Below are 13,284 nucleotides of genomic sequence, written 5' to 3'. Positions count from 1 at the left end.
AATAGACAATTCAATCAATCAATCAAACCAGTGTGCAGCGCACGTTTATCGCAGGTTCACTTCGATAGCTTTTTATGACAAATACGTTTCGATTTGGAGAAAATTCCACTGCCTTCGTTTTGCTGCCGAGTGTGTATGTTCTCCGTCAGCCCAGCTCCACGTTCAAACACATTCCCAGTCCCACCTGGGAGGTGTCCTACTCCCACCACGCCATCACAGGCTTTTACCGTTTGTCCACTGAGCCGCTCCAATGAACAGCTGGGGGGTTAAGCACTTTGTTTAAGGGCACCTCAGCAGCAGTCGTCCAGGGAATTGCCTGAGCCAAAAACACTATGTACCCTGCTTTATTACACCCAGGGAGTGACCAACATTGGACACAATGATTAAAATGGGTAGGCAAACACAGTTCACAGACCCAATGTTGTATCTAAGCTTCCAATTAAGAGGTTGTGGCCAGTTTTGTGGAGCTAACTAAATTGGCTAACATGGGACGAAATGTTCTTGAAAAGAACCAGGAACCCCAGAGTCACATGATAATATTGATTTGTTTTGTTTCTCATACTTGTGCTGCTTGTAAAGAACTTTAAGTGACATTCTATGAAGGAATGATAGTTGCACAAGTTTTTTCTTGAAATGTCCCATTTCTACATTTTTGCCCATGTTGACCGATTTAAATTTCTTATTAATGAATGTCATATCATCACAAGGTGCTGGTGTACAGTATGAGCACTGCGATGGCTTTACCTGTTCGGGAGGCGGATTCTCTTGATAGCATAGTTGCAGTCGTCCACTTTGTTGCGGGCTTCAAACACCACACCGAACCCCCCACGGCCAAGACACTGTACTGGCTCAAAGTCGGTCAGGTACCTGGAGAGAGACACAGTCACAGTTAGGATCAAAAGGTCCTCTCTATTCGATCATGTGCGTGTGACTGTGTGTGTACAGGCATCCTACTGTACATTGGTGGTACTAGTAATGCCTATGTAAGCAATAGCTGAACTGCCCTCCAGTGTGTGAGTCACACATCAAAATCATCAGACCATAACAATGTCCTTTCAAGGACGTACAAGTAAAGCAGGGGTTTTCAACAGGTGGTCCGTGGACCACTGGTGGTCCGTGAAGGTATTGCATGTGGTCCCTGACCATGCATTTAGTAATGTAGCAAAGTGAAGATGTTGTATTTTCTTCCACGGAACAGTGCACTAAGCTTTTGTGCACTGTTCCTTGGAAGTGCGTCAATGTTATCAGAATTACTGGGAAGTCTGAGGTTAAGAAATTCCACAGAAAAGGCAGTTAGAATCTCAAGAAGGGTAAGTGTACCAGCTTGCCTGATTGAGCCATCATTATTAGGAAATGTGCCCATAGAATCATGTCATCATGTGCTATATCTTGCACGTATTTGCCATTTTTACTATATATATATATATATGTATATATATATAATTGTTCAAATAGCCGATCTACAAGATCATAATGTGCGGATGTAGATCGGCTAGTTGAACTATTTTTTAATATTTTTCAAGTTAGTAAAATATGGCAAAAAAGTTTAGGGAGTAAGGGTCAGGCACGCCCAGGATGCATTCCATAGCAAGTGTTACGAAAGCACTAATCTTAGCCCATATCCCATTGCAACACAACAGTGGTCTCTAGGTTGATTCTTAGTCAAGGTGGTGGTCCCTGGTTCACAATCAGTTGAAAACCCCTGAAGTAAAGGATATCAGCCCAGATAGATCCCTAGTACCAGTACTTCCACGTGATAAATGAATGACAGTGTTATACGTGATATACAACTTTAAATATCAACCAATCCTAAAAAGTGTGATTCAGCAATCATAAGTTCATCACATTGGAGCATCGAGTGGCCAGTCTGGCCACACACACACACCTAAACAGATTTCTGACCCTGTGTCTCCACTATCTGTCATCTGTTGCTTGGAGAGTTTCCCAGCCACAGTTCTCCCAAATCTGCTTAATAAGTTAGATACCAATCAGCCTATCAGATCCAGTGGAGGAATTGCACACCCTATCACAATCATCCCTCTCGCTGGGGTGCTGAGGTCTTATTTTAGGTAACTGTGTGGTGCCATCTGATGCATGGCTTCTGTCCTGATATCTGCCGCTCCCTTCTAATGATCCTGACTCATGCTGGGATCAGCTGCTGAGTTTATTTATGAAGATTCTCCTACCAGGCAACTGGCACTGGTGGTCACACTGGTTTTAAAAGGGAGGAGGGAGGGACACATGCGGTGGCGTGTGTGTGTGTGTGTGTGTGTGTGTGTGTGTGTGTGTGTGTGTGTGTGTGTGTGTGTGTGTGTGTAGGGGGGGAGAAGAGAAGAGAAGAGAAGAGAAGAGAAGAGAAGAGAAGAGAAGAGAAGAGAAGAGAAGAGAAGAGAAGAGAAGAGAAGAGAAGAGAAGAGAAGAGAAGAGTGTGTATGTGGATACGTCTCTGTCATATTAGGGTAGATCAAAACTAGCTGACATCCCTGTGATGAGAGATGAGAAAAAGAGCAGCCCGCCCATCCTCTCAGACTGCATAATCACATCCATGTCTGTATTTTGGTCAGATTAACGGCATTATTCAGCTCATGAATGTAAACATGCGACACGCCGTAACGATCGGCCACTGAGGTCAGCGACCACCAATGGATTAAGACAGATTGTGTAAACATGGATTGTCCAATAGGAAAACATGTGCGCAAATGTGCTGACAGCTGTGTAATGTGACACCTCTAGTGGTGGCAGATGCTGCCACAAAGAAGACATTCTACGGAAGTATGGAATTCAAAAACCACTCGAGTGCAACAGATAGAATCGCCACCTCCACATCACTCAAACACTCCGTTGAGGTCCTTCAGTGCATTCAGTGGTACTACCATTGACAACAATTAAGCATATACCTGTACTGTCTTTGTGACCATTTTCCAAAACCAAAACATAGCAAAATGTCTTTCATTTTCAAGTAAGCCATTTGGAATGGATTCCACAAATTTCAGTATGGTATAGAAATCAAGTTGAAACTTGCATGAGATAGGTAATCTGACATATTTTGTCAAAGTTATGACATTATCATTGCGTTTAAATACATTTTAAAGCACAGATTGATTTAAAGTCTAGCCAAAGATAGTCCCTCAATTTAAGATGAATATGAATTGAAATTAGTTATTAACCACAAAATGCTGTTTAGCCAACATTATGTGTAATCTCGGTCCACTCCGAATGGAGGTCTTGAGAATGTTTTTTCTCCTTTTATTTCAGGCTAGGTGGAGGGAGATAGGGAAGAAAGGCAGACACTGGCAAGATTTGAGCCAGAGTCAATTAAGGGTAGATATAGAGTTGTAGAGCTTAAAAATGTGATCCATCAATTTATGAGTAATGCACACAGTATTCTCTTTATTCCCTGCTGCAAAGCAATATTCCCATTTGGGACAGCAAGGCTTTTTGAACTTTAACTCAACGTAGGCACAGCAGGGTGTTGAAAAGCTGCCTGGGACCCGTAGGCGGTCCAAGGTCATTTATTATTTGATGGCTAGCCGCTGACTTATCCAATCACATATCAGTACTCCTCACATCTCCCATCCATGCTTTGTCCTATTGCAGGCAGGCTGGAAGACCAGCTGTTACCATGGTAACAGTACTGGTTTCTGTAGCTACACCTTGAAATGAGTGCAAGGCTCAGGTGTGACTTCCATGCTAGAGATGTAACCCTCTCCCAGGTAATGTTGTTACATGTAGAGGTTCCATGCATGCTTAAACAGAAACACAGTGTAAACTAAGATGACAGTATGCTAATGATTGTACCTGGACACGTATTCACTGGAGCGTGTTTCCATGGTGACGGGCTCTTTGGATTCTACAACTTCAAGGTCAAACTTGCTGTCTGTCTGGCATTGTGTCTCCGACTCCTTCCGCTGCTGTGGTAGACAGGGGGAGAAATATTAGAAACTTGTGACAAACTAATTGCTCAGCAGTGCTGTGTTTACAATTGAAAGGCAAATTCATAAGCAATATATGGGAGACCAGGAATGCTATCACATCTATCAAATCTAAAGCACCCACTACGTGAAAGATTGATGTCAATGTCGCCCACAACACGTGTCGCGTTTCACAATTTGACAGGCTGCAGTCCATCAAAATGTTAAATTAATTCTTAAATGTGTAAAACAAAATATATGAAGTAAAAATGCACATGAATGTGTTTCCGTCAACTACTGTTACAGTTTGTGAATATTCTCAAGAGGAACAACACGATTATATAATGAGAAGCACTCCTGCCAAACAGACGGATATGGAGACCTTGCATGGCCCAAACAGTTGTCTTGGCATCCATTCAATAATTATAAACCCATTGCAGTTGTCAGGAAACAAGTTAGTGGCTTAGTGCTTACACAGTGCATATGAAATTTTAGTCTCTCACTGTTGCTTATTGCTGGAAACATTCTCAAACTTCGTCAAACTAGAAAAAACGGTGTAAAGCAGCCTTGTTTATATGAAAGTTACATACTAATCACAGCTTGTGCCCCTTAAATATACACACAAAAGGTGACCCTGCCATTTGTCTTTGTAGCGCAGTAAGTACTGTAGGAAGTTAAACAAATGTGCCTTTACCCTGGCATATTCCACTGGGGCAGTTGGGTGGAAGAACTTGCGCACAATGTAGGTAGTGGCAGCGATGCAGAAGATAATGGTGCCGAGGATTTCCTTCCACCAGGGGAGAAGGAGAACCGGGTCCTTCTTCTCCCGACCCGAACTGTTCCCCTTTATAAGGCTCACACCACTGTCACGCTTCTCCCGATAATGTTTGCTGTACGGATAGTAACCATTGTCTGTGGAGTGGAGACACAAAGAACTCAGTCAGTCATGCTCTTTTTTTCTTACCTTGTAAATTGGCTGTGAAATCAGTCAGTGACTGCAGTGTCACAATAACCAGAGTCTAGGTCAGGAATATATATATTTTATTAATCCAGAGTTTGACAATTGATGGGATGACAGGTAAATATGTATGCTGGTGCATGACATGTGCTTCAGGTCATTATAACGTTATAGGGGAAACAATGGGAGAAACACGGTCAACATCATACTACACACAAGTATAATGATTTTACCATAGGGATACTGCAGGATGGACAAGGCTCCGTTGCTGTATTCATCATGGGAGTACTTGTCATTGTTCAGACACTTGTCAAACTCATCAGAACCCACCAAGACCGGTGTGCGCGAGGGGGAGTCTGTATCAGAATAAAGATAAACAAGAATGGCTCAATCATTACATATTGCAACGTGTTCCTGATGAGGCGCACTGTGGTACACAAAAAGTAGTTTCAATTTTAGCAACAAACAGAATAGTAAGAACAGCTCGGCAATCTGCACAGGTGTGTTGAGGTAGAACTTACGTATGAGTGGTTTCCATTTAACAATAGGAAGTGGGTGGCTATCCTTGTCTGATCCAATGGCGTTAGAAGGGAACTTCTCAGAGTTTCTGACTGAGGACTGCAGGTAGAGCTGACCCTGGAACATGCCTGGCAACAGGGTCCAAAGGTGTTTTATTGGAATAAAATAATTTCACTACCTATAGTATACAATACAATGTTACTACCAGCTGATGACAAGGTGAAATTAAAGTACAAATAAGTCCAATAGCTAATAACAATTAGCAACTTTACCAATGCAAATTGACATTTTGAGTTTTATGGGAATTAAGAGCAACTGGAAGAAAAACTTATTTTTAATTAATTAAATTAATTAATTAAATTATTTTGTCCAATCTGTTAATTCAATAACTTATACAATTTTGTCTCCCTGCTCTTCTATAGAGCCATTTAGATCGTGTCAAAGGTCACGTCTCACACAAGATCTGAGACAAAGTTTCGAACAAGATTCAATTCATCCCCTGAGCAAGCAGCCAGGCTCAATGGCAAAAATGTTAGCACTTGCCAGGTTGAAATCCGGGGTAGACGAGGAAAGTTACACAGTGCAGCTTTAATCATATTTGCTTGTCAGAATCTGTGGACTTTGGAGGAACATATTCCTTAGCAAGACATTTTCAACAAAGAGCTTATCACCTTGTCATCGATGTAATTACACTAATATTCAATTCATCCCTTGAGCAAGCAGGCAGGCTCCATTAACTCAATGGCAAAAATGTCAGCACTTGCCAGGTTCAAGTCCGGGATAGACGAGGAAAGTTACACAGTGCAGCTTTAATCATATTTGCTTGTCAGAATCTGCGACAGTGTCATATAAAAGCTGTTTATTGATAAATTCACTTGACATTTACCTAGGTACACGCTGGACTGTGTAGCACCTCTGGCCTCCTCCATAATATCTTCATCCTCCTCTTCCTCGGGGTCAGTCTGGCCGCTGTAGGCCGTGTCATCAAATAGGCTGATGGGAGTGACTTTTCCCCCGCCCACCAGCCAGGCTGAAGCGATGGGCGTGCAAAACTGCACCACAAAACAAAAAGACCAAAAGGTGTAATGACCTCACATGATACAGTATAGAGTACGTTATCGACCCTCAAAGAGAAGTTAATCTATCACACAGCACTTTACTGCAGCGGTTGGCAAAGCCATGACACTGAATTAAATAAGTGTCTAAACGCCATTGGAAGGGAAGGTCTTGTCAGCAGAAACTAGCTGAAAGCTTTGGACAAAAAAAAACCCTCAAGTCTGATCCCAGACCAGGCAGGAGATTACTCATCGTTGTGTTTGGCAAGTTATGGAGTGGACTTTTCCAATAAAGAGTTTATCACCTTGTAATCGATGTAATTCCACTAAAAGCTGATGTATAGCTAATGGATGCATACAATATACTTTTTTTTAAATCAATAGACTAAGTAAGTGGCAGGTTGCAATACTTTAAGCTAAGGGAATTTGATATCATAACGAAGAGGGAAAAAAGGCATAAAACCAAGTCAAAACCCACGCTGATAATTTAATAAGTACTTCTTCAAGATCTTAAGAACTGAATAAGATGTTGTCTGACCTGGTGTTCCCAGACTAGCTGTCCTCCAGGCTTGGTGCTGAAGGCCATCACCTTCCAGTCAGGAACAGATACTTTAATGACCAGGTCCAGGTTCAGGTTGTGGTGGTTCTGCTGCTGGTTCTCAGGCTGCTCTGGTCTGTCTTTGGCCTCCTCTGTGATGACACGCTGACTCTCACGGCGCTCCTCCCTCCACGCGTCGCCGCTCGCCATCTCCCCCTCCAGGAAGTTCCGCCCCGACTGCGCCTCCGGGACAAACTTCAGTTCGAAGTTCCCCACGCTGAAGTTCCACCTGGGAGAAGAAGTGATGAGATGATTCTGAATTATTGTAAGATAATGGAGGTTCATCATGTTGATTATTACAGTGATGGTGTTAACTCGTTAAAACAGCGAGAGCATTCGTGTCGAATTTACATTTTTGCTTGGCCATTCAAAAATAGCAGATCTACGAGCACGTCACTACGTGCCGTGCTGCGAGCTTGTAGATCTGCTATTTTTGAACTCTTGAAAGTGTGAGAAGTATTGATTTAGAAGGCATTTGTAGAATGGGCCTCAGGTCTTAATGGGTTATAAAAGTGATTGAGGGTGCAGACTGGGTCTTACTTCTCCTGTCCTGAGCGTGGTTTGACAGCCCGCAACGTCTTCTGGGTTCTTTGTAGCAGTAAAACATCCTCCACCTCCAAGTCATCCTCATCCCAGCGACTACATCCCACTGCCGAACAGATGTACCGTAACTGCACACACACACACACACACACACACACACACACACACACACACACACACACACACACACACACACACACACACACACACACACACACACACACACACACACACACACACACACACACACACACACACACACACACACACACACACACACACACACACAGTTAATCTGATGTTTCCAGTGTCAGATTGGATATGACACTTACAGTTCTTTCAACCACACACTGAGACATGTGCCATAAAGGAATAGGCAAGAGGTCAAAGGTTACTGTAATGTCATATGTCATTGTGACCAGCATCTCAAGATGTTTCAAGTGGCCAGTTCTGTTTATAGTGGAACCGGCACGCATGGCTAAAACACACCGTGCAGTATGTATCAAACAGGTGTGGCTGGAAGACGTGGGAAGTTTTATTTTCATGTGTGATGTAAGCAATCAGCAGAGAGCTGTTCTGGTGTGTCACGGGTGGTGTGACACTACTATTGGTAGAATATACAACGGGTGATAATGACAGGGCAGGTCTTTCAAAATGAACACAATGCATGTACCAAACAGGATGTGGCTGGTATGTGGGAAGTCTTGTATTCCTGACAGAGTCATTATCACGATGTAGAAGAAGAAGACATACATCACCACCATTAAGCATTTAAACAGGTGCCTGGAAGCTAGTGCTACCCAATTCTTGCTCGAATGTGAATATCGATTCTCATACTTTCTATGAAAATATATAGTCTTTTTAGTAGTTGCTGAACATTACTACATTCAAAATGTGGCACCTGGAGCCAACTACTGTGGCTTTAAATATACAACATCAAAGTGCTTGATTTAAACCTCTTAAAGTCTCGTAGTAAAAACATAAGCTAAAATGAATTTGACAGCCAGCTAGTACTGCACCATTCTTGTTCAAATGTAGAAATGAGATCGCAAAGGTGTCTGATTCTAGATCGCGATCTTTTTTCCGATTAATCGTGCAGTACTACTGGAATAACCTGACTCCGCCAGATGGTGGCAGTAGCGAGTTCCTCCTCCTGCCTCCACCTGGACTCTCTCGGGCAGAGAGGATGTACCCCGAACCAGCTGATTTCGGCTGATGACTGATGACGTATTGAAGCTGTGCCACAGCGCACATGTAGAAACAACCTAACAAGACTACAACTCAAAATGATTATGGAGATATCAGATTTTTTTCCCTGCTGGTTTGGGTTAATCGTTTCTGCTTGAGAGAGACCAGATTGAGGTAGGAGGAGGGAACTTGTGAACTCAATACTGCCGCAATCTGGCGGAGTAAGGTTACTACTGGAATCCTTTTGTCCTAAAGGTGTTTAACTTCTTGCATGTTAACCAACCTTGCCGCTGTAGGCCCCCAGGACATAGGGTTATAGGGTTAACCAACCTTGCCACCGTAGGCCCCCAGGCCATAGGGTTATAGGGTTAACCAACCTTGCCGCTGTAGGCCCCCAGGCCATAGGGTTATAGGGTTAACCAACCTTGCCGCTGTAGGCCCCCAGGACATAGGGTTATAGGGTTAACCAACCTTGCCGCTGTAGGCCCCCAGGACATAGGGTTATAGGGTTTAACCAACCTTGCCGCTGTAGGCCCCCAGGCCATAGGGTTATAGGGTTAACCAACCTTGCCGCTGTAGGCCCCCAGGACATAGGGTTATAGGGTTAACCAACCTTGCCGCTGTAGGCCCCCAGGACATAGGGTTATAGGGTTTAACCAACCTTGCCGCTGTAGGCCCCCAGGCCATAGGGTTATAGGGTTTAACCAACCTTGCCGCTGTAGGCCCCCAGGCCATAGGGTTATAGGGTTTAACCAACCTTGCCGCTGTAGGCCCCCAGGACATAGGGTTATAGGGTTAACCAACCTTGCCGCTGTAGGCCCCCAGGACATAGGGTTAACCAACCTTGCCGCTGTAGGCCCCCAGGCCAGAGGGTTAACCAAAATTGCCGCTGTAGGCCCCCAGGCCATAGGGTTATAGGTTTATAGGGTTAACCAACCATGCCGCTGTAGGCCCCCAGGCCATAGGGTTATAGGGTTAGGGTAGGGTTAACCAACCTTGCCGCTGTAGGCCCCCAGGCCATAGGGTTATAGGGTTAGGGTAGGGTTAACCAACCTTGCCGCTGTAGGCCCCCAGGCCATAGGGTTATAGGGTTAGGGTAGGGTTAACCAACCTTGCCGCTGTAGGCCCCCAGGCCATAGGGTTATAGGGTTAGGGTAGGGTTAACCAACCTTGCCGCTGTAGGCCCCCAGGCCATAGGTGGTGAGGGACTTTCCCCCGACCAGGACAGTGTCCTCTCCGATGCGGTAGGACGACTCCAGAAGCGACTCCACGCTGAAAGGCACGGCCTCCATGCTCTCCCTGTCTCTGTTCCACTGGAACAGTGCCCCGTCCAACGACGGGATGAACATCTTATTGCCAAACACCTGTGTGGGTGAGAGAAGGAACAGATATGATAGGAGTCACAAAAAAGCCAAAATATTAATCTTCCTCAGAGAGTCAAGAGGGAAAATTATATGATGAAATGTTACTCTGGAGCTCCGGCACGCACACACGCGCACACACACACACACACACACACAGTGTGAGTGCAATTTCCAGTTTGTTGTACTGTTGATCATCTTTTCTTTATAACTTTCTAGGAATAAATAATGTGAACTTTTAAAGTCTCAGACAAACAAACAATTATTTACATAAACAACTCGCCCACACTGTGTTTATTGAAACCTATCTGCCCACACTGTGTCTGCCCAGTGTCCACACATACAGTACTGAACTCAATCCACTCACCCTTTACATAACTTCAGCAATTAACCTCATTTTGATCCAGCATATTGTGTACGTGTGCGTGTGCGCATGTACCGGTATGTTTTTGCGTATATTATATGTTGTGTGTGTGTGTGTGTGTGTGTGTGTGTGTGTGTGTGTGTGTGTGTGTGGTGTGTGTGCGTGCCTTGCATGGGAGAGTGCTGCTCACTGCAGGGGGCTAGTAGCAAGGATGACATCATTGTAAAAACCCGAGCCAGCTCTTTCCCTAATCCTGATTAACCTCCATTACTTTTAGACCGACAGGGGGTGAGAGTCTCTTTTCTCCAGGGCACTGCAAACACACAGTATCACACTGCGTGCAATTAGGAACTTATTTGTTCACAACCCCCCCCCCCCCCCAGGCAGAGTAGACTCAACAGAGGTAGAGGTGAGTACCAGGGGCAGCCACATGCAGCGCTAACAAAGCACATAGGACCTTGCTGTGTAACTGAAGGATGCATTGATACGGATAGACACATCAAACATATATATGTTCCTCAGGTTGCAAGACCGAAAGCCCCCATGGAAGCACTACTAGGCCACCTTTCTGTTGAACCAGGACGCTGCTAGTCAATTCTCACTGTAGGCTGGTCCCTCAGACACGTTTACAACCAACGACTCATTACACCTCCTTTTCTGTACTGAATGTATCAGCAGGTAAAATGGTTAATGTGGTCCATATCACTGTCTGTGGCTGGTGCCATAATACCACAGCTTGCTTCCTGCCTCGAGTCTAGCAGCCAGGAAGGATGACCTTCTGACAACATGATTTACAGGGTGGGGGGGGGGGTGCAGGGGGTGGCGCAGGGGGTGCAGAGGTGATGTCATCTCCTCAAGTAGGAGGAGAGGAGAGGAGAGGAGAGGAGAGGAGAGGGAGAGTATACCTGGGGCTGGGAGAAAGATAAATAAGAGTAGAACAAAACGAGTAAGAGAGATAGATACATGTTGTAAGCAGACAGAGGAGGGGTTAAAGACCTGTCCACCACATCACCTCATACAGTCTGGCACGTGGACAGCTAAGAGGTTTATTTGGATTGGGGGGGTGGGGGTTGTCAGAGGCCGCCTGGATGACTCACCCTTCTCCTGATGCCTTAATCCCTGTCTGTGATCTGGACCACTGTTACACACAAACACTTTCTCTGTTCTCTCCGTTTCACTTTGTGTGGCACATTATGTACATGAATGATACGTGCAATATATGCCAAGTGCACACACACACACACAGTGTCACACACACACACACACACATACTACGTAACTACGGTATCCACACTCCACCACCTCCCACCCCATTGATTTCTGTATTGACCAACCTAAAGATTGAGGCTAGACAGCATTCTCAGTGGAAGTTCAACCAGCTGTCTGGCAGCCAGGTTAAAAAAAAAGAAACACTCCTGTCTGTGTCCTGCGGGCAGCACTACCCCAGTTCCCCTTCCCTGCTCTTCATATTCCTGACTCTATTACGTTCATTACCTTCATATCAGCTCTTTTTAAAAAAGGACTCTCGCGTCGCGCTGAGCCAAGTTCATGTGAATTATTAACCAAGCGTGCTAATGAAACTGAGCTACTGAGGACTACACGAAACATCTTAGTGCAGACATGTCTCGGTGTGACAGATTTTGTGTTTTGCATGTGATTTTCGCGCCCATTATTTGGACTGATGTCTTTAATAGTTTCAGTTTGTAGTTATGTGAGGATGTCTGAATGTGGATGTGTGCGCTGGGAGATGGGGTTGGTGGGCTAAGGGCTGATTCATGCTTAATTCGGTAGCCTCCGTATGGCAGGGCTGTATGGCAGATTTGGAGACCGGCACTGGAAGGTTCTAAAAGGAGCATGTATGCAGTCTTGGTGTAGTCTCTCGAGACAGACTGTTGACTAACGTCAAATTCAAAAGGAAAAGAGGGCGCTGTTTTTCCTTTGATTTGCCAATGGGTACCCAGATTGGGCTTGGTGCATCGGCAAGCAATTACAGTAACAGTATTGTATTATTGGCGTTTATCAACATCATCATAAGCCATTCTATCCATTCATATCAGCATGCGCTGCAGTCGTGGACATACTGGAATATGTGACACCTTGATCCATGAAAGGTAACCAAAGTAAAGTATGGTGTCTCGGCCTGGGCTGTGGCTCAGCGGTCCAGGCACCTTGGCTGGTAATCCAGTCTGGCAGTGTGCCGCGGGTTCGACTCCCGATCCCGACGGCCTTTACTGCATGTCATCCCCCATCTCTCTCCCCATTTCCTGTCAGCCTACTGTCTGTCCCTCCATAAAATATATAAAATAAAAAAGGCGAAAGCCACAAAAAAAAAACATTACAAAAAGAAAAGTATGGTGTCTCGCCGTACATCTCCTCCATAAACCCGTCAGTCACCAGAACAAGCATAAAATCAACCTTATGGGAGGATGCATCTTTGACCAAATGTGGTGTAGTAGATATCCCAGACAAATGTGCCACAGTGCCAGTAATAGTGGTAGGCTAAGCAAGTGTACAGTAAGTGGTCTTTTGAGTGAAAGGTCACCTCTTCAATTCCGGTACCAGCTGGGAGAAGTCAAACTAGAGGACTGAGAGAGAGAATATTTTGTAAAGAAAATAAAAAGGAGCAGAGCTCAGCAGTATACCAAAGAGATTACTGTATATTTTGGGTTGTTGTGTAATGTTGTTTTGTTTGCTGGTTAGATTAAATGGCATGTACAGAAAAGATAGTAGTCTGTACACAGTAAAATAATTTGTGTAAACTTAACTCTTAGAATGTACAAATGGTGC

At 44.6% G+C, this 13,284-nt stretch overlaps 1 protein-coding gene across 1 annotated transcript in view; it reads right to left on the bottom strand.

The window, feature by feature from the left end:
- eif2ak3 (eukaryotic translation initiation factor 2-alpha kinase 3) overlaps positions 1 to 13,284 on the bottom strand; it is a 50,981-nt gene that overhangs the window by 10,297 nt on the left and 27,400 nt on the right. Inside the window, exons 3-11 of the mRNA XM_079528366.1 lie at positions 9,942 to 10,136; positions 7,582 to 7,712; positions 6,982 to 7,270; positions 6,275 to 6,440; positions 5,391 to 5,516; positions 5,103 to 5,225; positions 4,606 to 4,823; positions 3,799 to 3,911; positions 745 to 867 (exon numbers count right to left, since the gene is read on the bottom strand). Of these exons, the coding sequence (XP_079384492.1) occupies positions 745 to 867; positions 3,799 to 3,911; positions 4,606 to 4,823; positions 5,103 to 5,225; positions 5,391 to 5,516; positions 6,275 to 6,440; positions 6,982 to 7,270; positions 7,582 to 7,712; positions 9,942 to 10,136 (1,484 nt within the window). The remainder of the gene's footprint in view (positions 1 to 744; positions 868 to 3,798; positions 3,912 to 4,605; positions 4,824 to 5,102; positions 5,226 to 5,390; positions 5,517 to 6,274; positions 6,441 to 6,981; positions 7,271 to 7,581; positions 7,713 to 9,941; positions 10,137 to 13,284) is intronic.

Source organism: Electrona antarctica, assembly GCF_951216825.1.
Source record: "Electrona antarctica genome assembly, chromosome: 18".
Taxonomy (NCBI): Eukaryota; Metazoa; Chordata; class Actinopteri; order Myctophiformes; family Myctophidae; genus Electrona; species Electrona antarctica.
Note: the sequence above shows the minus strand (reverse complement) of the source record. Positions and strands in the feature narration are given on the sequence as shown.